General features: G+C 39.9%; 1 protein-coding gene across 1 annotated transcript; it reads right to left on the bottom strand.

The window, feature by feature from the left end:
• LOC135545006 (annexin A5-like) lies at positions 1–27,579 on the bottom strand. The gene is made up of 13 exons (XM_064972674.1): positions 27,375–27,579; positions 17,572–17,594; positions 14,529–14,616; positions 12,861–12,955; positions 9,423–9,536; positions 5,086–5,176; positions 3,803–3,882; positions 3,432–3,482; positions 2,913–3,006; positions 2,488–2,583; positions 2,201–2,259; positions 1,938–2,060; positions 1–923 (listed from the first exon to the last, which is right to left on the bottom strand). Exons 1-13 carry the CDS (start codon positions 27,577–27,579, stop codon positions 864–866), a joined length of 1,179 nt encoding a protein of 392 aa, XP_064828746.1. The 3' UTR covers positions 1–863.

Raw genomic sequence — 27,579 nt, 5'->3', positions numbered from 1 at the left:
TAGTAGACATTATCCTTTTAATAATTGAACAGCAGCATTGTACAGATGTAGGATCTTAATTTGAGTCAGTTTGCTACAGCAAGAAAATAATCCTGTAGCAACAGAAATGTTAATTCATATGTGGATTATAATTAATGTTGGGGTTGATACATTTTTTTGATAGGACAAATCAAGGCTGACATTTTAAAATGGAAATTACAAAGTTTAGAAACCTTTTGAAACCTCGAATACACGACAAGTTTGTATTTCCTGCCCTGCAGGAAAATTCTCGGCAACAGAAGAGTGATCAAATTAAGATCCTACATCTGTATATCTAACTCCCAAAGACACATACTATAGAGTAAGATAGCATGTTGATTTAAGTAACAATAAAGAAGAGAACTTCAAAGTTCAAAGTTATAGCAATATTATTCTCATTATTCCCTGAAATTGTTCGACAAAACAAAGCATAGTTTGGTTGACATGACCATTAGGTTGTGTTTACATAGGCATCACAATTCTGATCTTTTGCCCAATTATTCACAAAACATCTGATCCGATTGGGCAAAATACCAATTACTGTAAAAAGATCAGAATTGGGCTGCCTGTGTAAACGCAGCCTTAGTGTCAAAGAATGGGCTGATTATTTGAACAATAGAAGAAAAAACAGGGCACACACTGTTGAGTTCAATATGTGTTGAATGTGGGCAATCAAGACACATAGCCAATACAGTGAAGTGGTATCTCAAGCCAATCGTCGAAGAGAAGCCAATAAAGTCAAGTGTTAATTAATCATAATTGGCAGAGAGTATCAAGTGCAGCCCATTGCCGCTCTATAACGCATCATCATAGAGCAACGTTGTTGCACATCATCAAAAAGCGCCTCAGTCATTTCCTCCACAAAGGTAGAGCAGGGCCTTTCCGTAGTCCCCAGCGGTGTCGTCCTGTGAATGAGTAAACAAATAAACACAAACTGGCATTTAAGGTACATTCAGTACTATCAGACAGATGAGCAGCCTATGGGTTTGCATAGGCCCGAATACTCAGTTAGTGCAACTCATGTACAACACATTCGACAGACCGCTTTGTCATACAACAGAGAGTTAGTCTGCAAAACCATTGTGCAACGTCTTCACATCGGTTTTGTAAACAACATCCGTTGGATGTTGCGTCAAATGGGTTGTACATCAGTCAAATGAGGGGACGGTCATTGTGCACTTTGTCAACCTGACGCAGGTCAGAGCAAGGAAGGCTGCTCATCATTACCAAGGCAGAGAGCATGTCACGTTAAGTCATGTGTTGAGAATACTGACAGAGTTGACAGTGTCATAAATGGATGATGTAGGCTGCAGATTGCGAGGTTGGAATTAAGGACACATGACAGGAGGTGGCATGTATGCACTGGTCCTATCCATTTGGAATTACACCAGTCTAGTACGCCCTCTGTGGTGCCTGACATTTCCCATGTGAATGGGGCTGAAACCAGATGTGTTATTCTTCCTATCCAGATACGGATGAGCTAAAGACCTAGGAGTATACGCACGAGAGCAACAGTTTGTCACAGTAGCCAGCTCGCTACATTATTTTGGGATCCTGTGGCTGGGGTAGATGGAATAACGGGACCTGTTACTCAGGTGACATCACAGTGTATTGGTGTGTGGCAAAAATGTATCTCATGAATCTAGTGGCACTGGAGAGGTGGTAGCTGGGTATAGAGGTAGATTATTAGGGTTAGTCATTTGGGATGAAGGTGAGACTAGTGCATTGTACCTGGTTAGAGGAGAGACTAGTCCATTGTACCGGAATGGTTAGCTCATTGGACCTGAATAGTTATAAGGGAGACTAGCCTTTTATACCAGAATGGTTAGAGGAGAGAATAGCCCATTGTACCTGAATAAATAAATGCGAGACTAGCCTTTTGTACCAGAATGGATAGAGGAGAGATTTGTCCCCTGTACCTGAATGGTGTTGTAAAGCGATGCCCCATACATCTTCTTAAAGCAGGCTCTGATGTCCAACATGTCTGTCTCACTCCTGGACACCATGATTCTCATCAGAGTCTGGTCATCAGTGCCAGCACGCTAACAATAAACAATAGACATCACAATTACAACTGCCTAAACCTAAACTGCTGAATCACTTTTGGAGATATGCGATGGCAATTTAAACTTTCTCGCAAATCGTCCACGGAATGATTGATAACAAACACAAAAGAGCATACCCTCATAGACCCATTGAGAGACTCCGCAAAGTAGGCTGGGACACTCTTAGCACACTTCACTATGGAAAAGGAAGATGGCATTCCCAAATGATTTATTAATGTTTCATTATAATGCATGCATGCAATATGTACAGTATGTAAGTGACTGTTTTTTTAGGTTTGCTTTATCAAAATGCAATAGAGAAATCCCATTCTTTAAGTGTGTTATATTTCACTTTTGTATATTTATCTTCTTCTTTTTTTGTTGACCTTACTGTGTCTTGCTTATCATCATTGTAAAGTCTTACCAACAGCCAGCATTAAGTTCTCCAGGTTTCCAGTAGTCTCACCCTCAATACTGTCCTCGATATCACTGCCAGCCAGCTTCTTGTAGGCGTCAAACACTTACAATGGAGAAAAAAAATCAAAAATACAAATGAGAATGTGATGTTATTTGATGTTACAATAAAAGTGCAGAATGCTATTCTTGTTTTTATGATTGAACAAAATGGCCGTAATAACTAATTTACATAGTGGAAATAAAACATCCAGAATCCCAGAGCTGATTAAAGAGCAAGCACTAAAAGTTCAAGCTTGCACTTGGGAGGCATTTTAACACACGCACGCACACACACACACACGCATGCACACACACACGCATGCACACACGCATGCACACACACACACACACACACACACACACACACACACACACACACACACACACACACACCTAGGCGAAGGTGTTCATGGCTCCTGTTGCCCAGGATGTTGATGAATTTCTCCACGTCTGTGCCAACCTTCCCCTCGCCAGCAGCAAACAGTTCCTGAAACATATACTGGTCACTGGATTTCTCTGAATATTATAAGGCCATGGAGTGGATGACAAAAGGTCAAAAGAACCTTCAGGGGACCTATATTATACATGCATGTGTAATTAGTAAATGTACCGTAGCCTACAATACTGATCCAAGTATGGAAACTCAAAACCTACAAAAACAATAATAGCTTTGAGGACAGAAATGTCCTTTCCAGTTAGCAAATGTCCTAAATAAATGTTTCACGTCGATCATTTATCAGAGAGCACTGTGATACTGCCTTGAAGCTTGCTTTGTCCTTTAGGCCTATGGTAGTAGTTTGAAGGCATATCCTAAGCATGTTAACATTTGAGCGCTGAAGACAAAATGTCATTATGTCTTGCGCTATAGCATATCACTTAGTGAGCACCCACCCACCCATAGGGTTACGTTACCTTCGCGTCGTTCTCAATCCTGTCTTCATCCACCCCTTCGTCTCTGCTCCCCTACAACAACGGGGAAAAAAACAGAGGAGCGAAGCAGAAGAAAGAACAAAGGCAGAAGGTCAGTGCGTCATGGGAGAAGAGCCATGTCTACCCTTTCGTCACCTAATTTAGCTGAGTGTCGCCCAACCTGGCGACCTGATGGGTTAGGTTACCAGACAATGATATACAGTATGCGTCACTCCCTCCTCCTTCCTCACTCTATGCCCACCTCAACTTAACCACTCATGACTTTATAATGGCATCACCAAAGCACTCTCATTAGTAGAAGGAAATATCTCTCTCCTCCCTTTGTGTCATCCATCCTTCCCCCCTTTGTTTACCTGCAGAAGGATCACTAGAAGCTTTTGGAAGTGGCCCGAGGTGTCACCAGTGATATCTTTCTCCAGCTTGCCACCGCACTCTGAGATAGATGAGAAGAGAGAGAAGGGAAGGGCAGAAGATTGCTTACACTTATCTCTGACAATAGTCGCCAATGGCAGAAATCAACTCTGATTGGTCGTGCTCTGTTTAGCCAAAGGTCTCCGCCAGGGGGATTTGATTAGAAGGGTAACAGATGGATCAGGCTTCTCCAGTGTTCAACTCAGATGGCCAGTGTGGTTCTTTTCCTTGGCCTATTGTGCCAGTAGCTTGGTTCCAGAACAGTTTGTGCTGTGACAATGGTGTGATAATGACCATAGGAGTTGGCAAGGCAGCACCCTTACGAAAAAAATAGCATGAACAAAGTCACGTGAGGAAAAAGGCAAACCAGCAGCAGGATGCCGGGTGCAATGTTGCTGGAAGGAACGTGCCAAAACCTGCAACTGGGAAAAAGACAATGAAAACAAAATGCCAGGGTAACATAACCCAAGACAGCGAAAATTGAAAGAAAGAGGGAGGAGGAATTTTATTGAATTGCAATATCATGAACAATGTTTTACTGAAAACAGGCTAATGTGATTAGCATGAGGTTGTAAGTATCAAGAACATGTCCCAGGACATAGACATATCTGATATTGTCAGAAAGCTTAAATTCTTGTGAATCGAACTGCACTGTCCAATTTACAGTAGCTATTACAAGTGAAAGAATACCATGCTATTGTTTGAGGAGAGTGCACAGTTGTAAACATGAAAAGTTAGTAATAAACAAATTCTAGAATAAGTATGAGTGGAAGAGACGGACGTTCAGATTGAAAGCAAGGTTCCACAATATGTGGACGACCGGTGGCCGGTATTGCATTCTGGGAGACAATCTGTCTCTGCTTTAGCTTTAGACAATTTTTCCCATTTTTGGAAAAGCACAGATCCAGCATTTGAAAGCAGAAACATTACGGTATCAAGGTTATGCAGATGGTTGTAAAATGTGGAATGTGTCACTTTATTTGTTGGACCGTGAAAACATCACGTGGATTGTGTTCGACCCAACTTCTCTCCACTGTTGACTAAACATGGTTACGGATGTTTTTATGGGATGATACCGCGACACTCATAAAGGTGATTTATTGAACGCCTATTTATCCCGTCCGCTTAAGTGCTACCTGTTTTCCTTGTGGAGCCTCTCACCTTTCTCTAGCAGATGAAGAATGAAATATGTTATGAATGTGTCATGAGACATTCAACCGCTCACCTTTCTTGTAGACTTTGACGATGTCTTTAATCTGGGCGCAGGTCCTGGACGCTAGGATCTCAATTAGAACGTCGTCATCAGTCCCCGCTCCCTGGGGAAGAGCAGTCAGAGACCGTCAGAAAATGTCACCCAAAACTCAATAACTGGCTGACCATTATTTAACAACCAGCTAGCAAGCGCTTCAATTGTACATGTGAACATGGTTAAAATATGTTGCGCAATCAAGGTATGGAAAGCTCTTAGAGACTAACCCAGACTCAAAAGCTGTAATCGTTGCCAAAGATTCCACTACAAAGTATTGACTCAAGGGTGTGAATACTTATGTAAATGAGATACTTCTGTATTTAATTTTTAATAAATACGTTTGGAGAAAAAAAGAGTCTAAAAACATGTTTTCAATGTGTCGTCATTGGGTACCATTGGGTAGATGGGTGAGGAAAATTCTTTATTTAATCCATTTTGAATTCAGGCTGTAACACAACAAAATGTGGAATAAGTCAAGGGGTATGAATACTTTCTGAAGGCAAAGTATGTACAGTGCATACGGAAATTATTGAGACCCCTTGACTTTTTTCACATTTTGTTACGTTACAGCTTTATTCTAAAATGTATTAAATTGTTTGTTTGTTCCTCATCAATCTACCCCATTATGACAAAGCAAAAGCAGATTTTTTTAGAATTAAAAAAAATGTCTTAAAAAAAAAACATTCATATCACATGTGCATAAGTATTCAAACCCTTTACTCAGTACTTTGTTGAAGCACCTTTGGTAGCGATTACAGCCTTTAGTCTTCTTGGGTATGATGCTACAAGCTTGGTACATCTGTATTTGGGGAGTTTCTTCCATTCCTCTCTGCAAATCCTCTCAAGCTCTGTCAGGTTGGATGGGGAGCATTGCTGCACAGCTACTTTCAGGTCTCTCCAGAGATGTTCGATTGGGTTCAAGTCCAGGCTCTGGCTGGGCCGCTCAAGGACATTCAGAGACTTGTCCCGAAGTCACTCCTGCATTATTTTGGCTGTGAGCTTAGGGTCGTTGTCCTGTTGGAAGGTGTACCTTCGCCCCAGTCTGAGGTCCTGAGCACTCCGGGACAGGTTTTCATCAAGGATCTCTCTTTACTTTGCTCCTGACTAGTCTCACAGTCCCTGCCACTGAAAAACATCCCTGATGACATCGTGTGGGTGAGCGGTTTGCTGATATTTTTTCTATGTCAATTTGATGGCACAGAGATACTGAGCCCCACTGTCATGCCATTCATCTGCTGCCGTCACCTCATATTTCAGCATGATAACGCACAGCACCATGTTGCAAGGATCTGTACACAATTCCTGGAAGCTGAAAATGTCCCAGATCTTCCATGGCCTGCATACTCAGATACTCATAGTTCGGGATGCTCCAGACCGACGTGTACAACAGTGTGTTTCATTTCCCGTCAATATCCAGCAACTTCACACGACCATTGAAGAGGAGTGGGACAACATTCCCACAGTCCAAAATCAACAGCCTGATCAACTCTATGCAAAGGAGGTGTGTCACAATGCATGAGGAAAATGGTGGTCACATCAGATACTGACAGGTTTTCTAATCCACGTGCCAACCTGTTTTTTAAGGTATCTGTGATCAAAATATTCACATCTTTATTCTCAGTCGTGTGAAATCCATAGATTAGGGCCTAATGAATTCATTTCAACTGACTGATTCCATATATGAACAGCAACTCAGTAAAATCTTTGAAATTGTTGCACGTTGCGTTCACATTTATGTTCAGTGGTGTGTGTGTGTGTGTGTGTGTGTGTGTGTGTGTTTTTAAAGCAATCAGTATTTTCTGACCCAGCGCCAGTGGGGAAATTTTGTGATTTCCGTATCACCTACACAGTCTCCATGCAAGATTCAAACCCACATCTCTGATTGGCCATGCTCCAATCAACTGAGCCATCACAGCTACCACTAATATGAGAAACGGTGAGTTAGCCAGGAACGTGTAAGGCAAGCAACAGGAGGGTAATATCATCATAGAATATGTGAGCCAGAATGAACAAAGAAGGCTAGTGACCTTACAAAAACAGCCCCTATGTAGCTGCGAGAGGACCGCAAACATACATGATACATGAATCATTAATTTCTGTGTTTTTTCCTTACCTCATATGTGTAATTATATGTGTGCAACGTATGGATATAAATATTCATGTAATATCTAGACCTGATATGTGTAATGCAGATGTCACACAAGCCAATTTAGACTGTACATATGAGCACAAGTCAGTGTGTGTTTAAATGCCTCCCTTTAGTGTGTATTGAAACCTTTGTACCACATGATTTACTGAGGTGAATCACGGGAGAACATTCACCGTGCACTATCACTACCATGGTAAAAGTGTGGGTGTCTTGAGTCACTTATAATTCAGAAAGTGAATGTAACCCCTGACCCTGCCAAAGCTTAGAAGTTCCACAGTATTATTTGACAAACTGCTATGTCTTGGACAAGGCCAACAAGGAGACATGGAAGGTAAAAAACATGACCAGAAATATTGCGGGACACCTTCACTACTTCACTACCGTCATGATACATAAAGAGAAGTATGTCTGTTCTACACAAAATTACACAGCTGTGCTTTACCTTGAACTGCACGTTACCCTCATTCTATATGTACAGTTGAAGTCAGAAGTTTACACTCACCTTAGTCAAATACATTTAAACTCAGTTTTTCACAATTCCTGACATTTAATCCTGGTAAAAAGTCCCTGTCTTAGGTCAGTTAGGATCACCACTTTATTTTAAGAATGTGAAATGTCAGAATACTGTAATAGTAGAGAGATTTAAATATTTCAGCTTGAATTTCTTTTATCACATTTCCAGTGGATCCAAAGTTTACATACACTCAATTAGTATTTGATAGCATTGCCTTTAAATTGTTTAACTTGGGTCAAATGTTTCGGGTAGCCTTACACAAGCTTCCCACAATACGTTGGGTGAATTTTGGCCCAATCCTCCTGACAGAGCTGGTGTACCTGAGTCGGGTTTGTAGGCCTCCTTGCTCGAACACACTTTTTCAGTTCTGAGGTCAGGGCTTTGTGATGGCCACACCAATACCTTGACTTTGTTGTCCTTAATCAATTTTGGAAGTATGTTTGGGGTCATTGTCCATTTAGAAGACCCATTTGCGTCCAAGCTTTAACTTCCTGGCTGATGTCTTGAGATGTTGCTTCAATATATCCACATACTTTTCCACCCTCATGATGCCATCTATTTTGTGAAGTGGACCAGTCCCTCCTGCAGCAAAGCACCCCCACAGCATGATGCTGCCACCCCTGTGCTTCACGGTTGGGATGGTGTTCTTTGACTTGCAAGCCTCCCCCTTTTTCCTACAAACATAACGATGATCGTTATGGCCAAACAGTTCTATTTTTGCTTCATCAGACCAGAGGACAATTCTCCAAAAAGTACAATCTTTTGTCCCCATGTGTAGTTGCAAACCGTAGTCTGTTTTTTCTATGGCGGTTTTGGAGCAGTGGCTTCTTATTTGCTGAGATGCCTTTCAGATTATATCGATATAGGACTCGTTTTACTGTAGATACAGATACTTTTGTAGCTGTTTCCACCAGCATCTCACAAGGTCCTTTGCTGTTGTTCTGGGAATGATTTGCACTTTTCGCATCAAAATACGTTCATCTCTAGGAGACAGAATGCGTCTTCTTCCTGAGCGGTATGACGGCTGCGTGGTCCAATGGTGTTTATACTTGGGTACTATTGTTTGTACAGATGAACATGGTACCTTCATGTGTTTGGAAATTGCTCCCAAGAATGAACCAGACTTGTGGAGGTCTACAATTTTCTTTCTGAGGTCTTGGCTGATTTCTTTTGATTTTCCCATGATGTCAAGCAGAGGCACTGAGTTTGAAGGTAGGCCTTGAAATACATTCACAGGTACACCTCCAATTGACTCAAATTATGTAAATTAGTCTATCAGAAGCTTCTAAAGCCATGACATAATTTTCTGGAATTTTTCCAAGCTGTTTAAAGGCACAGTCAACTTAATGTATGTAAACTTCTGACACACTGGAATTGTGATACAGTGAATTCTAAGTGAAATAATCTGTCTGTAAACAATTGTTGGAAAAATGACTTGTGTCATGGACAAAGTAGATTTCCAAACCGACTTGCCAAAGCTATAGTTTGTTAACAAGAAATTTATGGAGTAGTTAAAAAAGAGTTTTAATGACTCCAACCTAAGTGTGTGTAAATGTCCGACTTCACCTGTATATTGCATGTTTGACTGCACAATATATGACTTATTCTTGGATCTATAACCAAAAAAAACTATACATTGCTGTATTTTACCTTGAGTGCTTTGTGGAGTTGAGAGGCGTCATAGGAAATGGGAGGCGTCATCAATGCCACAACGAGCGTCTCGAACAAGCCTCCGAGCTCCGACTTTAAAGCACTCACAAGGTCCTGTAGAAAAATAAAGACAATATTAAGATAACTTAGACAACAGAAGGTTTTCCGTTAGACTTCTCTTTTTATTAAGAAATATCCGAACAAATAGAGCCACAATTGCTTACTCAATTGGTACATTTTGAATTATTCACAAGATCCTGAGGAAAAAAATGCACTTTGAACAATGGAAAAAAATCATTATCTCGATCAATACATTTAAATAATTAACTATTTTGACGATTCATATTCTGATAACTTTGACAATGAAGGAAGCGTTTGCTTTGGATTTTCTTTAAGTAATAGGAAAATATTTGGATAAAAGAGCAGAAGTCCTTAAGTCAATCAATACATTTGAATGATTAACGGATGTTTTGAGAACTTGTGCCAACAGAATTGTAAGCTAACGTGTGGCTTATGAGAGAGAGCTAAAGTTATTAGTGTTGACTCTAAAATACATCAGTTGAGTCAACCCTAAGAGAGAGAGAGTTATCAGGGACCCTGTTAACTAAATATATTATTGGCTTTCCTCTAATGATAAGGCATCGGCCACTTCAACACATTACTCACAGAAGTGTATGTCGGGAATGTATTTTTATTAGCTGTTTATCATAGATTTTGGCATATTTTCTTTTTGTAATGATCTGAACAGGGGGGAGGGAGAGAGGGAGGGAGAGAAGGAGAGAGCGAGAGAGAGAGAAGGAGAGAGAGAGCGAGAGAAGGAGAGAGAAAGAGAGAAGGAGAGAGAGAGAGAGAGAGAGAGAGGGAGAGAGAGAGGGGGAGAGAGAGAGAGAGAGAAGGGGAGAGAGAGAGAAGGGGAGAGAGAGAGAAGGGGAGAGAGAGAGAGAGAGAAGGAGAGAGGGAGAGAGAGAGAGAGAGAGGGGGGAGAGAAGGAGAGAGAGAGAGATAGGGAGAGAGGGAGAGAGAGAGATGAAATGAATGAAGAACAACATGAAAGGGAGATTGGAAAGGAAAAAGAAGAGGGGGAGGATGGAGGTGTGGGGAGAGAAAGATTGTGAGTGGTGGGTGGCAGGTAGAGAAACGTATGGCATGCGTGGGTATATAATACTTCAGAACCCTCACGAGGGCCAACTGTATATTGTAGGCATTGGACAGATGCTATTCGTCATAGATAAGTCAAATACCTCTTGGAGCCCCTGGGCTGTTAGCTGCCAGGGGTTGCTAGCTGCAATTGCTATACAGTCACGCCAACCTGCCTATACTAATAAACCCCAAATCTGACAGTAACAGTAAAGAATTTTGGCAGTGTGTGGATGGAATACTCTACTCCTTTATAGTAACATTAGAACATATAGTGTATTGTAACTGTCCTTACAAAAAAAACATGCAAAAAATCATGTGGAAAAAAAACCACTTTAAAATGTGGTTTTCAGACACGTGTCAACACAAAACATGTGAAAAAATGTCACGTACAATTAAAAAAAACAAATGTTGCAAAGCTGGTTGAGAGAATGCCAAGAGTGCGCAAAGCTGTCATCAAGGCAACGGGTAGCTACTTTGAAGAATCTCAAATATTAAAGTATATTATGATTTGTTTAACACCTTTTTGGGTACTACATGATTCCATGTGTATTATTTGATAGTTTTGATGTCTTCACTATTATTCTACAATGTAGAAAATAGTCCAAATAAAGAAAAGTGTCCAAACTTTTGTGTCTAAACTTTTGACAGGTATGTAAATGTGATAATTTCATTTTTTTATTGATACATTTACAAACCCAAAAAAATCACCAAACCAATTTTTGCTTTGTCATTATGGAGTTTCGTGTGTAGATTGACGAGGGAAAACATTTTTTAAATCAACTTTAGAATAAGGCTGTAATCTAGTAAAATGTGGACAAAGTCAAGGGGTCTGAATACTTTCCGAAGGCTCTGGGTGTTAGTACTATGTACTAATGTACTATATGGGTGTGGTTCTCAGGACACGTTTATGTCTCTCCATTTCCAGCTACATCTGGTCTTCCATTCAGTGACCTGCCCTGCTAAGCTTCAGAGGCAAACCAGCAGTGGGATACAGGGTGCTATGTTGCTGGAAAAACTTGTGCCAAAACTTGCAACAGGCAGCGAAAGCAAAGGCCATGGTAACCAAAGATAGAAAAAATTGCAGGAAAGAGGAAGGTGTTTTATTTAATCACGTTATCATGTATATTTTTTACTTTCCAAAAAATTTTTTGCAGCCATTTACAATTCATTTTCTCCTTGCATTTCAAAATGATTTCCTTGCAATATTTTGTTATCAATATTTGTGGGTTCATGTTTTGCTTTCGATACCGTTATTTTGTTTAAAATACAACAAAAATGATATTAATGGCAAAAAATAACACAGTCACTAGAGGATTGGACCATATAATAAAACTATTACTATATTACACTATTAATCACCACCACAGTTTCAGTAAAAAAGCTGAGGGACTGGGCTGGAGAAATGCAATTACTCTCAAATCCATAGACCACGCTATGGGTGTAAGGACTGGCCATCCATGAAATCAAAATGATAGTTTTAGCCATGTTTTTACAAACATTGGAGCAAAACAAGCTTATATTTTGGGTTCTGAGGCGGTACGACAGTTGAACTAAGCTTATGAGGCATTCATACGTTATATTCTTCAAGAATCAATGGGTTCATATAATTCATTTAGAAGTCCAAAAATGGATGGAGCAACTAAGGACTTCCCCTTTAACCAGGCAGTGACCTTCAGACAGCAGAACTGTGTCGCCATTTGAACATGATCCATTAACCCCCCCCCCCCCCCCAAAAAAATAAACATATCCTGTCCACTGTTCCATGAATGTCCTGCAACATTGTTTACTTGTCCCTCATTGGGCTTTTTAAATGTGGTTTTCCTAATTCCACCGGTGGAAACATTGCTTCTGCAACATGCTAAAACCATCTTCACGTGTGAGGAGAAGAACATTATTTCAATCCCACATTAAAAAATTACTTTTTTTTTTACATGTGAAACAGCAAATGTGTTTTCACATGTGAACGTTTTAAACATGCGCAACTGTAAATTTGGCAGTGGTGTTAACATGTTAACTGTAAATGTAATACATGTGAAAATATTTAAGCTCCACATGTGAAAGCAACTTGTGGAAATGTGATTTCATATGTGAAAATGCAAATTTGACATGTGTTTTTTGTTGTAAGGGTGTAATATGACCACATCTAATTGTTTTACCATTAGGTAACCCCCGAGTAGACCACCTTGTCTTGGCTGATTAATGGTGAGGTTGGTGACAACGTCACAACAGTGTTGGTGACATGATCTGTAGGCATCAATCAGACGATACGTGTCGCCTGTCATCGGCTTCCTGTCTCACCTTTCCGTGGGCCTTCTTGTACGCCGCCTTGATTTCCTGCCGTTGATTGTTGCTGCGCGATGTCAGGAGCATGAGAATGGTGCCCTCATCAGTGCCTGTCAAACATGATGGCAAACATACAGTAATTGATCTTAAATCAGTGACATGAGAACGTGTCTTGATAATTAATTGCAGAACTCATTAAAACAAGGCCACCCTTAACAGTATGGAATAACTCTTGTAAGTTACCACATTGTCCATTATATTGGTGTAGCGCACCAAGTTTGACAGTTATTTCCATGCCCCAAAAGTGGTCTAATGTCGAGCTGAGTCCGTATTCTATAAATAGAGTGTGGTTTAAATGGCAGCAACATGGTATTCTGTGTCAAACTTGGTCAAACTCAATGTGGCTCGGACCACGCTACATGAATTCAAGAAAATCTACGGACCTCAATTAGATTGGCACCATGTAATCGCATCTAGAGGATGCAGTAGATCAACATATACACCTATTCTCACCAGGGAAATAACGAGTTAAATGGACTAATGCACAAACAATCAATACCAATACCTTTAAAAGGCGTCAATACCTCTGCGGTAAAACATTGAAGTACAGAAAAACAATTAATGCCAGAGCTGAGACAAAGCCACAACATTTCTTGGGCAATGTTGAAATAGATTCGTTATCTGTACTTAACTACGCCATAAAGCAGGTCCCAGTTGATAATGTAATCTGGTTCAAAGCACAGAGTTCAGAGTGATTATTAGATTCAATGATAAATCAACCTATAATTCTAAGATATATGTCTCCATTTTACGATCGTCTTTCCCTTTACTTCTTCTGTAGAACAATGTGTCTTTTGGGCTTAAGGCCATCAAATGCACCACAACACTGGAACAATTGGTTTATGTACTGCTGTGACGAATTCCAGATCATTACAGAGGGAAACAAAGTTCAAAGGTCAAATAGGCCAAACAAATCCAAAATAGATTTTTTTTTTCTCCCATATCATGTTGGAGCTGAACACTGCCTTTGTCTAACCTTTATTTAACTAGGCAAGTCAGTTAAGAACAAATTCTTATTTTCAATGACGGCCTAGGAACAGTGGGTTAACTGCCTGTTCAGTGGCAGAATGACAGCTCAGGGATTTGAACTTGCAACCTTTCGGCTGCTAGTCCAACGCTTTAACCACTAGGCTACTCTGCCGCCTCTTTGAAGGTCTAGAATATAGATTAGCAACCCCCTCGCTTAAGAAGAATAGAGGAAGAAGTTCCATAAAAACATGCCATTACAGTGGCATTATCCCGGAGAATTGCAGGGGAATAAAGTCTTGCATGAGATATTTAAGTACAGGTAGATATAGTACTTGCCTGCACACCAAGCTAATGCAGTTTTTCTAAGCAAAAAAAAAAATGTAATTAAGAAGTAAAAACTCTGTAAATTCTGCTTGTTACTAGTTCATTACAGTGTAATTACATATTTTGCAGTTTCTCTGGTAGAGTTTACATCTGGTCATATGTGGCTCAGTTGGTAAGAGTGTGGAGCTAGAAATGGCAGGTTTATGAATTCAATTGCCACTGAGGCCACATACTAAAATGTATGCCCTCACTATACTGTAAAATCACTTTAAAAAGTGTCTGCTAAATTGTACATATTATTATATTTAACATTAAGTGCATCTAACTCACCTATGCCTTTCATGGCCTTGTGCAGGAGCTCAGCATCCTGCTTGGCATTGAAATTGACAAAGTCTTTCACACTGCCTCTGTGGGAATCCTGTAGGAAAGAAATAACAACGGATGAACATTGGGAACCGAATACAGAGGACATTGCCTGCATTTCCTTAATATGTGTTGTTGTGGGACAGACATGGGAGAAAATGTTTTGCACAATCAAACTATAATCGAGCTAGCACATTTGGTTGCAGAAGCAAACGCTTAACATCAGAAGGGGGATACTCGTGGAATGTTGTGCAGCTGTGTGTCTCCATGCTATCCTCCTGAACTGAAACTTGTTCACAAGGTTGTAATAGGTGTCAATAGACACTTTGAAATACTTTATTTTGTCCCTTCCAGATGGTTAGGCTACTGTCATGTAGTCTGTGTTAATCTACATATATGTTAACCATCATTGCTAATTCAGAAGTAAACACATACTGTTCAAGCTCACGTTGATAGGCCTATGTCATGTAGTCATAATTCTTTCAATTGTACTTGGTTTCCATCTCTGAGGAAAATTTCATTTGAGGAGAAAAGCAATATAACATCTCTTTCAGCCTCAGCCTCAGCCTCAGCCTCAGTCGGAGGCCAGCGAAGGTATAGATTTGAGAAAATTAGCTTCCTCTCCAGTCAGCAAAACTCCCTTCCCACAATTTGCTTTGTTGTGCATCTCTTTGTCTACTTAACAAGATCATACTGGTATGTGCTGATAAAAAAATTAAAAAATGAATCGACTGAATGTCCGATTCCGCTACATATTGAGATTGCTGCTGGTTGGCTATGTTTAGCTAATGGTTGACATGTTAGCCATTATCCGTTGGTGAAGCATTATCAAATCAAATCAAATGTTATTGGTCACATACACATGGTTAGCAGATGCTATTGCAAGTGTAGCGAAATGCTTGTGGTTCTAGCTCCGACAGTGCAGTCAAATCTGACAAGTAATCTAACAATTCCACAACAAATCAAATCAAATCGTATTTGTCACCTGCACCGAATACAACAGCTGTAGACCTTACAGTAAACTGCTTACTTACTGTACAAGCCCATAACCAACAATTGAGTTAAGAAAAATACCTAAAAAATAAGAAATAAAAGTAACAAATAATTAAAGGGAAGCAGTAAAATAACGATAGCAAGGCTTTATACAGGCGAGGCTAAATACAGGCGAGGCTTTATACAGGCGAGGCTTTATAGATGCGAGGCTTTATACAGGCGAGGCTTTATACAGGCGAGGCTATATACAGGCGAGGCTATATACAGGCGAGGCTAACTACCTCATTTTGGGTCAAGGCTATCAGCACAACGTATTCAATTCTTTAATCATTAAAGATATTGATATTAGAGAGCAACTGGAATTACAAGACCAGGGGTGAATAGATATAGTGGGCGAGGGGTGAAGACTCCATCAGTGGCGGCTGGTGACTTAATATTGGAGGAGGATGATGGATTCATATTATTTTGAAGGAAAAAAACAAAGAAATGGAATGAAGATCTCGATCTGATCATGACCTGAGCCACTCGCATTTACATTCAAGTTAACATGGTTCATAATAACCAGAAAAGGGTTTGAGAAATAATTAATTTAATTAAATGAGTAAAGTTACCAGGAGGCAGCAACCTGACTGAATACCACACCTAAGTAAAAGAAAAAATCCTCTAATAGTGAATGGACATTAAAGGTTAGTGTCTTAGGTTTTTCATGAACAATTAAAGATGTCTTCTCTTTCCCTGCGGGCATTGAAGTAATAACGCAAAGACAGACAGGCAATCTGCAGGAACAGTAATCAACCAATGCAAATAGGTCTACGGGACAATCCACTGTTAGATTGATGGCATTTGGCTGTATTTACTCAATGGTTGAAACCCGTCGCGAGTCACACCCACCAAAAGAGACTCTATCTCTCTCTCTCTGTCTGTCTGTCTGTCTGTCTGTCTGTCTGTCTGTCTGTCTGTCTGTCTGTCTGTCTGTCTGTCTGTCTGTCTGTCTGTCTGTCTGTCTGTCTGTCTGTCTGTCTCCAACACAGAGTGATTAGAGTCCTCTGAGATGTATGTGCAGGGATTGTGCAGACTGAGCAAGGACATTGCTACGCCAAGCTAGACACCCATCAGTGAAGATTGCCTACCTGACTACCTCAAGGGATATTCACGTCAGGTCTCCCCCAATGAAACCCTATTCTAGGTGGGTGGGCTCAGACCCACGCTATCCCTGTTACCGTCCTTAAGGTAATACAACACTATGCAAATTAACCACCATTATGAGGAAGTGATGCATGGAAGTCAACATCTGACTGTCTTTTTAATCATCGAATCAACTTGTTAGAAATATTCATAACGAGCTGAAGAAGCAACTGGAATTGCAAATAAATAAAGAAATGAACTGGATTAAATTTGTTTCAAGACATTAGAGCTGGATGTCACAGCAGGGGAGCTGTTTGCTGTCATATAGCACGTTTAATGAGTCTCCATAGTGAGTGAATACCTTGACGTTTCAAATGAATACGTGGAAATGAGATGCTCTTAATTGGTAATCATACACTTGTTATGTTATTAGCATATTCTCCAGTTCACGATGTAGTTTGGATAATGATCCCATGTCAACCAGAACTGGTGCGGTCCATTTCACTGCTGTATTTGCAATGTTTTGAACTAACACCGCGGTAAACAAACAAAAAACACTTACCATGAGATATAACTTGTTGATGAGACAATGTAGAATTGATCAAATCTGAAAAAGCAATTTTGCAAGCATCACATCAGTTCACATGTCATCATTTACAATGGTACTGAGAGTCACGCTTCTAAGAGCATCAATTTACAACGACAAATGGTCTTTCGGATTTTGTAGGAAAACATGGAAATTCACAAGTCGAATTAATTAAGTGTAGGATATCAAATGCACAAATATGTTTGTCTATATTAAATGCACTAATGATTTTCTGAAAAGTCAAAAAAAAAAAAACACTGCAGTATAAACCATGTGAATAATAACAAGAACTAAAAGGTATCTTACCAAAGGTGTCTTGTTCTTTACCTCTGAGAATGGAAAGTGCAGTAAAGATACAGAAGGCTGTGAAAATGTAATGGGTATTGACACTCCTCTACTCCATGCTTCGTAATGCTCACTAAGCGCTCAACAGTGTGGGGAAGACCTAACTGAACTACTCCACTGTCCAAACAAAGTATCCTATTTCAGCAGCTGTCAATCAAACGGGGGACTATGACCTAATGCATTCTGACGTTTTCACAGTGTAGTATATGGATGATACATTTGCCACACTAACACATGAACACAAGAGTCTGTTGTAACAATGGACAGGGATCCAATGAAGAAATATTACATTTCAGCTTAGAATTGACCTAATAGCGTTATAATCGGGGATCTCAGACATCAGACACTTTGTTTCACCCACATCCCAACTATCCCATTCCAGCCTTATGTTTCATTTACTGGAATCACATATCAGGTGGATTGAGGCTCTATACTCCAGCATTTTGGATTTGAGATCAAATGCTTTATGTGACGACAGCACAGAATGTCACTTTTTATTTTTGAGTGTTTTCATACATATCTGTTTTACTGTTTAGAAATGAAAGCACTTTATGTATATAGTCCCCCCGTTTGACAGTGTCATAAGTATTTGGACAAATTCACTTAAATTGCATTCAATTTAGTCAAAAGTTTAGTATTTAGTCCCATATTCCTAGCACGAAATGACTACATCAAGCTTGTGACTCTACACACTTGTTGGATGCATTTGCAGGTTGTTTTGGTGGTGTTTCGGATTATGTTGTTCCAATTAGTAGTGAATGGTAAATGATGTATTTTGTCATTTTGGAATCACTTTAATTTGAAATAAGAATAGAATGTATTTCTAAACACTTCTACATTAATATGCATGCTACCATGATTACGGAAAATCATGAATGATTTGTGAATAATCATTAGGCGAGAAAGTTAGAGTCATAAACATCATATTCCCCCCCCCCCCCCTAAAAATGCTAACCTCCCCTGTTATTGGTGTTGGCGAGAGGTTAATATGTTTTGGGGGCATGATCTTTGTGCATCTGTAACTTTCTCAATCATCATTATTCACAATTCATTCACGATTATACGTAATCATGGTAGCATCCACATGAATGTAGAAGTGTTCAGAAACATATTCTTTTTTTACAATCAAAGTGACTTGAAAAATGACAAGTGAATTCTGACCAAATACTTATGATGGGGGACTTCAAATGGGGGACTTCAAATGGGGGACTAAATACATAAAGTGCATTCATTTCTAAATGGTAAAACAGATACCGGGATTGTATGAAAATACCCTCAAATAAAAGGTGACATTCTGTAATGTCACCTCATTTAAAACTTTTTTTTTTTTTAATCTCATATACAAAATGCTGGAGTTCAGAGCCAAATCAAACATTTTAGCTTCGCTGTCTAAATACATTCAGGGGAGTGTACCTAAAACAAATTATCAACCACTTCCCTGCCTTGATAGGTTAAGTTTAGATAATATGTATAAGCAAACCAGACCTGGGTCAGATACATCTGAAATACTTTGAAATTCTTGAGATGCAATTGATTTAGTTTCCCCCGGCACAATGGAACAGTAATAAAACACAATAATACAAATGTAATACATACACCCAAAAGTATAAACTCAAAGCTAAATCAAGAGCGGACACCTCAAATATTTACTAGGATTTGAAAGTGACAGACCGCTGTGCCACTCGGGAGCCCACATAACATTGACTTGTTCAACATTCCTCCCGAGTGGCACAGCGGTATAAGGCACTGCGTCTCAGTGCTAGAGGCGTCACTATAGACCCTGGTTTGATTCCAGGCTGTATCACAACTGCCCGTTATTGGGAGTCCCATAGTGCGGCACACAATTGGCCCAGCGTCGCCCGGGTTAGGGTTTGGCCGGGGTAGGCCGTCATTGTAAATAAGAATTTGTTCTTAACTGACTTGCCTAGTCAAATAAAGGTTCAAAATACATTTTTTTTTTAAATTAGGTAGCTTCCCAATAGCTTCACTCTGCAACTTCATTCACACTACAAAGTGTGGAATCAATGCAACCTACCCAGAGCAAATGGGCAGATCTTAGTTTTTTGAAGGTTCATCTTGATCTTCGCTCCTGTCACATTGTATTTGGAAAGACAGAGCAAGTCAAGGTTACGATAGTTCTCACCAATCTTTATACTGAGTCTGACTTTCAAGTTCTGTGATAATTTTTTTAAAGTGCTTACAAAAAGCGCTCTACACTCTACTCTGAAAGTAGCACCTTGAGATGTGGGAGAGGCTGAGTGAGTTGTCTGTGATAGACGGAATGAGATCGTTGATAGGAGTGAGATCAGTGGATCACAAGATCTCTCCCATATGCCCATTCCTGTCCTGCACACAGCAAACCTGAATTAAAATGAGCACTTGCGAGGAGACAGGAGCCCGGGTAAGCATCGTCTCTTATCGAGTCGTAGCGCACAGATCTCGGTTTCATCGTAGGGGTTTTGGAGTTGAGTCATGGCTAAACAAGCAAAGATACCAACAACAACATACAGGGAAAATCTTACACCACCAAAGACTTCACTCCATCTTCAACCCCGAGTCTGACTGTATGATAAAAAACTGTGGTCAGACTTTATAATAACTTGAATGACTTCAACTTTAATAATTGTATAATATAAGAAGAAATAAAGTATTTACAGATAGTGTATGCTACATACTATTATCATATATTCAATTACTTCTAAAGTATTCATAAGCATTATAAGTGGAACATTTCATAGGCATGTATTACATTGCTTTCAATTTATGATGCATTCATAATTGCTTATTTGGTTAAGTTATTAGGTATGATGTGTAACCTAGTTCCTCCTGTGATGGGTCGCCTGTTTCAAGTGGAAACATTTTAGACTCGTCTCCCTAGGGTGCCACATTTAGGCCTAAGAGTGCAGTGCTATGTATCCTCCTTCCTCTCGAGAATACCGCCACCAGTTGTTGGAGTTTGAAGTTTGCCCCGAGTTCAGACAGAGTTCACCCCTCTGCAGCAGCAGCTTTTCTTCCTCACCCTCGGTTTCAACAGCAAGTCGATATGGAGGGATTATTATTTACAATCTCCACCTCAGTTAGGACAGAATGATATACATCCCACAGGACAGCTCACTCTCCAAGTCCTGATAGATGGACAATAAATTCAATTCATAAATCGAGGCGTCTGTTTCGGGTTCCACCGGCTGCTTATTTGGTCCCATACTCTGAGGAGGTCCTATACTCTGAGGAGGTCCTATACGCTGAGGAGGTGGATTACATTTCCACGGATATTGAGAGGACTGTCTGGGAGCGCTTCTCAAATCAGATCATAAGATTTGGTTGGGTTGAAGTGACTTCCTTAAATACTTTTTGTCACATAGTGATGAATTGCAGTGTGAGGTTCTAGACGTGAGTGATAAAATAATATGCCTGTTTCTCAGGTTCTGAACTCAGAGTGGGAAAAAATATGTTTATTATTAAGCTACTATAACCTCAGACTAAGCAGGCCTGAGAATCAATAAAAAATGTAAAGGGGCTAACATGTTTGCTATTAATAAATATTAAATAATTTGTATTATTTTAAATGTCCAGTCATCACATTACGGATGGTATAAAGCTTATAGAAAGAAGTGGTAAGTAACCATAATTAATTAATTTCATTCATTAATCCATCCATCTATCCATCCAGCCATTCACTTCAATTGACAGGGGCAGAATCCGTTATGATAACGAAGGCCCCGGGGCCATGGTGATCACTAGGGGGAGACAAGATAGGAGATTAGCAAGTCTACAAGGTCATACGTTGGTTTATTGAGCCCTGCAGATGACCAAGTGGTGACAGAAGATATTAGTCAACCACTGAATGGCTCCGCCCACCAAAATAAAGAAGAGAAAAAGAGAAATATGCTGCATGTCGCCTCCACTGTGGGCTCACACACCGTCAGTCGGTGACATTGATGAATCATGATTCTACAGAACAGGTCACATAATGAATTCTCATCATAGCCACGTGTCCCAGTTTGAGTTCTTATCTCCAATTTTGTGTGGCTTTGTTAGTGAAGTGGATGGAACCACTGTAACCAAGGAATTTGAACTGTTCAAATTCCTTGAATGTTACAATGTTTGATGTCAAAAGGTTTGGGCATCTCTGGTTAGTTTAGGCACATCATAGTTAAAGTAAACCCACTTGGGTTGTGTATGTGATGGGCAAGGTAGTATATGACACTCAAGGTTGTAGCTAAGATTAGCAGTTCAGCACAAGTAGCACATCCTTGACCTTACTAAACAAAGTTTTGTTGGTGAAAATGTGACACTTTTGTCTTGTTGATTAGAAGAAAAAAATAGGACAAAAAATACCGTCATAATAGTTGGTAATTCAGAGGAAAATGTTCTGTCTGTCAATGCCACATGTGAGTTTATTTTTGCTGAGGTAAACTGAAGACAAAATCTGAATACAAATCGAATCTGAATCTAAATGTACAATGTCACAAATGAGGCTATAGTGCCTTGAAAAAGTTTTCAAAAATCTTATTTTTGCATTTTTTTAAACTGAATGTTATCAGATCTTCAACCAAAATCTAATATCAGATAAAGGGAACCTGAGTGTACAAATAGAAAATGGGATACTTATTTCATTCATTTAATAAACAAGAGATATACAACACTCATTGCCCCAACACTCATTGAAAAAGTAATAGCCCCTTTACACTCAATGACTGGTTGTGCCACCTTTAGCTGCAATACCTGCAACCAAGGCATAAGCAACATAAGCTTTTATTTTAAAAAAATGTAGGAACTCTGTATCTTAACTTACTGTTGAGCGTTAGAATAGTAGAGTGCAGAAGGTGGAAGTTTGAAATGTGGTTGTGAATCAGCAGTTTATCTCTTGTTTTGTCAGTCACTGACAGTCCCTTAATTAGCCATGTCAGCTAACAATTTTTAGATTGGTAAATTACTCTAGCCAGTTATCTAAAAACTTGAAGTAATCATGGCGGAATACTGACCTGGCAGGCAGGGCACTTGCCCAGGGCCCTGACCCTCATTGACCCATGTCATCCAAAAAGTAGACTCTAGTTTGCCAAAAAAAGCACCTGGATGATCTTCGAGACTCCTGAAAGAATGTTCTATGGACAGATTAGTTCAAAGTAGACCAAAAACCAAACACTGCATTCCACAGTAAGAACCTCATACAAACAGTCAAGCATGGTGGTGGTAGTGTGATGGTTTGGGGATGCTTTGCTGCCTCAGGACCGGGATGACTTGCCATCATTGAAGGAACCATTCATTCTGCTCTGTATCATATAATTCTACGGGAGAATGTCAGGCCATCCATTCGTGAGTTTAAGCTGAAGCACAGCTGTGTCATGCAGCAAGACAATGATCCAAAACACACAATCAAGTCCACACCAGAATGGCGGAAAAGCAACTCATTTGGGAAGCTGTGTGTATGTTTGTGTACGTGTATGACACATTTTCTGTGTCATACACGATAACCCGCAAATATCGCTAAAGATATATCGCTAAAGAGTTAAAGCAGTTCTGCATGGAAGAGTGGGACAAAATTCCTCCACGGCGATGTGAGACTGATCAACCACCACAGGAAGCGTTTGGTTGCAGGTATTGCAGGTAAAAAGTGGCACAACCAGTTATTGAGTGTAAGGGGGCAATTACTTTTTTACACAGGGTCATTGGATGTTGCATAACTTAATTTAGTAGTTTCCTGCAGTCAGACCAAATCACCCTCTAGTGGCCTCATGGGTGGAATGTTAATATTTTTCATAATTAATCAACATAATCAAACACACAGAAAATCTGGTGTTTCTATGTCAAATGGTTTTGTTATATTTCAGTGTTGTGCGATGTATATAACGTGTAATATTGGAATGCAAAGTCAAAATTGAATACATTTCAACTCTATATCTGACATGGTGTCTTCATTTTGTCAAGCCCATAACCATGTGTGTGAGGTGTATACTTTTAAGACTACCAGGAAACACTCCGTGTGACCCTGATTTAGCCCACTGCAGTCAAAGTTTAAACAAATGAAATAAGTATAACATTTGTGTTATTTTTTTCACTCAGGTTTCCTTCCCATCTAATATTACGTTTTGGTTGAAGATCTGATGACATCCGTGTGAAAAATAGGCAAAAATAGAGAAAATCAGAAAAGGGGCAAATACTTTTTCACGCCACTGGATAACGGAGCCGAGTGAAGGACGCATATTGTTGATATTGTGAGCTACTTGAATGGTGGATTCCGCTATTGAAGGTTAATTAACCTTCAAGGTGAGGACATCATTGATAAGCTCTAAGTTCTAGAAAAGCAACAAATCTTCCCATTCATCACAACGCAGTGAACACACACACACACACACCTACCCTGGCACCCCCGCCCCTATGTACCGCTTCCTTATGATGCAAAACACAGGTCCTCTGAACAAGATGGGTTGGAAAATTACATACAGTGCCTTGCGAAAGTATTCGGCCCCCTTGAACTTTGCGACCTTTTGCCACATTTCAGGCTTCAAACATAAAGATATAAAACTGTATTTTTTTGTGAAGAATCAACAACAAGTGGGACACAATCATGAAGTGGAACGACATTTATTGGATATTTCAAACTTTTTTAACAAATCAAAAAACGAAAAAATTGGGCGTGCAAAATTAATCAGCCCCCTTAAGTTAATACTTTGTAGCGCCACCTTTTGCTGCGATTACAGCTGTAAGTCACTTGGGGTATGTCTATCAGTTTTGCACATCGAGAGACTGAAATTTTTTCCCATTCCTCCTTGCAAAACAGCTCGAGCTCAGTGAGGTTGGATGGAGAGCATTTGTGAACAGCAGTTTTCAGTTCTTTCCCCAGATTCTCGATTGGATTCAGGTCTGGACTTTGACTTGGCCATTCTAACACCTGGATATGTTTATTTTTGAACCATTCCATTGTAGATTTTGCTTTATGTTTTGGATCATTGTCTTGTTGGAAGACAAATCTCTGTCCCAGTCTCAGGTCTTTTGCTTTTATCTCCCAGGTGGCTTGTGGCAAACTTTAAACAACACTTTTTATGGATATCTTTAAGAAATGGCTTTCTTCTTGCCACTCTTCCATAAAGGCCAGATTTGTGCAATATACGACTGATTGTTGTCCTATGGACAGAGTCTCCCACCTCAGCTGTAGATCTCTGCAGTTCATCCAGAGTGATCATGGGCCTCTTGGCTGCATCTCTGATCAGTCTTCTCCTTGTATGAGCTGAAAGTGACGGCCAGGTCTTGGTAGATTTGCAGTGGTCTGATACTCCTTCCATTTCAATATTATCGCTTGCACAGTGCTCCTTGGGATGTTTAAAGCTTGGGAAATCTTTTTGTGTCCAAATCCGGCTTTAAACTTCTTCACAACAGTATCTCGGACCTGCCTGGTGTGTAACTTGTTCTTCATGATGCTCTCTGAGCTTTTAACGGACCTCTGAGACTATCACAGTGCAGGTGCATTTATACAGAGACTTGATTACACACAGGTGGATTGTATTTATCATCAGTAGTCATTTAGGTCAACATTGGATCATTCAGAGATCCTCACTGAACTTCTGGAGAGAGTTTGCTGCACTGAAAGTAAAGGGGCTGAATAATTTTGCACGCCCAATTTTTCAGTTTTTGATTTGTTAAAAAAGATTCTTCACAAAAAAATACAGTTTTATATCGTTATGTTTGAAGCCTGAAATGTGGCAAAAGTTCAAGGGGGCCGAATACTTTCGCAAGGCACTGTATATACACACCCAAGGCAGTAATACATTAAAGATATGACCCTTTTCCCAGAGGGACTCAATCTGAAATTGGTTTGACCTGGATGTGGGGTAGATTTATTTACTAAATAAATGGCCAAGCTCCCTTCGGATTTTTTATTGGAGACATTTCCTCAATACTAGCCAAACAAATCACCACTGAGATGAGAGGAGCGCAAATTGCCATCCTGAAAGCATCACTTTAATCAGCATATTAAAATGCAGATTGGATCTTGCATGTGTTTTTCTCTTGGAAAGGCAGATTTTTTAAAAAAGTGACTGTGGAAATGCATTCGAAAGATTAATAGAAGTAGGTTAATATGGGTTGTGTGTTTAGGTGCGGTACAAATTGCATGAAAATATCATCAATATTTAATACGGAGAGACTCCTGCTCTGTTTTGTGGCCAATCAATACTATAATGAGTTACACTGTATACTGGCATAGATTGATTTGATACCACTTCGACATGCCTTGAAAAGAGAAAATAAACTTAAAGGTCTAGTTCACCCAAATCATATAATTTGTTCCCTTACTCTGTAACCAGGTTTGATAACAAACCATGCTTTGGTTTAGTTTCCCAGGCACTGTTTCCACATTTGTGGCACAAATCCCATCCTAGTCCTGGTACCGAGATTATAATTCAAATGTCTAAATCATCCGAAAAGTACTGAATCGCGACAGTCACTTACAGATTAATTGTTTTGTTGTTGCTAATATCGGTTCTATGACTTGAATGGGATTTGTGCTAAAACTTCAGCATTTGTAAACAGTGCCAAGGAAATAAAACCAAGCCGTGGATTGCTGTCATACCTTGTCCGAAGACTGGTTTCCTTACTCTGTAATCAATGTGTCATTTTGTAATTTGGGTGATATCTTAATACTATCAGAGTATATTCTCAGCAAATGTTACATTGTATGCACTCCTCAGAAAATATCCACTGATGCAATGGTGAATACATTCTTATGTACAATTTTAGGCACAGTACATACATGGAAATAAGATGCAATACATGATTAAAACAAGGATTGCCGAGTCACAGTCTCTGTCAATCACAACTAAGCAGTCCAAAGCACTGCTGTGCACTCTATGATCCATTATTCAGTTGAGAGGAGAATAAGCAAGTTTATAGCAGGTTATAGGCATGTTAAGCTCCATAGCGTATAGCTCCGGGGAGTCGACAAGCCGTGAGGCACAGTCCAAGAAACTTCTGAAGAAGGCTTTATGGTAAGTGTTCTGCAAACCATGAGGTACATTACATTCAAACAGGTTCATAGAGAAAACAGTCTTTCCTTTCCACAAGCTGTGAGGGAGAGTCCAACACGCTTTCTTTATGACAAAGGTCTACAGCAGGGTTCCCCAATAGGCAGGCCACGGGCCAAATTCTTCCTGCCAGTGATTTTATTTGGCCCAAGTTTTCTGAGCAAAGAATAAACACATATTTTACTATTATTAATCATTTTCATTCTTTGACATAAGACCGTAAAATCCCCAGGAAATGTCAGAGTGATTTTAATTTAGGAAATCTGTTCCCAAATATTACCACGCATAAATAGACAACGTGTGATTGTATCCAAATTTGAAATTATTCTGATTGGAATTCTTGAATTCAATTTACAGTGTACAAATGATTTATAACTATGTTCCAGCCTCCTCGACCATCCACTCAAGGATAAATCGGTCCTTACAGCATAGTCTGACACCTCTTGAAAAGAAAGGTATTTCACCCTATCAGAAAATATAGTATTTCCTTCCAACAGTGTCTTTGGCACAGTCCAATAGAATTCTTGATCTTCAAAATACCATGTTTCCATTGAACAAGCTGCGAGGCAAAGCCCAGCATCCTTTCAGAAAAAAAAAACATTTCCTTATAACAAAGGTCTTTTTAGGTACAGTCTAATACAAGTCTGGAGAAGACCGTCTTTCCATCCAACAAGATGGAGACACAGTCCAACAAAGTCAGCACACTCTTATTCTTCCTTTACAGGACATAGTTTCCTCTCTGACCATGGCGAGGGTCTCTCAGAGAGCGCCCGGGCTGCAGACTAGATCCCACAGAGTTCCTCAGCTGCTTGAGGAGCATCCAGAGCAGGAGCCCCATGAGCAGGAGCAGTAGCAGCAGCAGCCCCAGGTACACGCTCAGGTTCCAGCCCCAGCCCAAGGCTACGGGCAGCGAGGTGGACGCCACCAAGAACCTCCTCGGCGAAGGCAT

The sequence above is a fragment of the Oncorhynchus masou genome, chromosome 9 (genome assembly GCF_036934945.1).
Source record: "Oncorhynchus masou masou isolate Uvic2021 chromosome 9, UVic_Omas_1.1, whole genome shotgun sequence".
Classification (NCBI taxonomy): domain Eukaryota; kingdom Metazoa; phylum Chordata; class Actinopteri; order Salmoniformes; family Salmonidae; genus Oncorhynchus; species Oncorhynchus masou.
This window is presented reverse-complemented; position numbering and strand designations above follow the sequence as displayed.

Excerpts from the sequence above, each read along its gene's own strand:
- LOC135545006 (XM_064972674.1), bottom strand. The coding sequence starts at position 27,579 with ATGCCTTCGCCGAGGAGGTTCTTGGTGGCGTCCACCTCGCTGCCCGTA. Across the intron at positions 9,537-12,860 it reads ACAAGAAGGCCCACGGAAAG|GACCTTGTGAGTGCTTTAAA; the intron begins GTGAGACAGGAA and ends ATTTTTCTACAG. Across the intron at positions 2,584-2,912 it reads CCATGAACACCTTCGCCTAG|TGTTTGACGCCTACAAGAAG; the intron begins GTGTGTGTGTGT and ends CTCCATTGTAAG.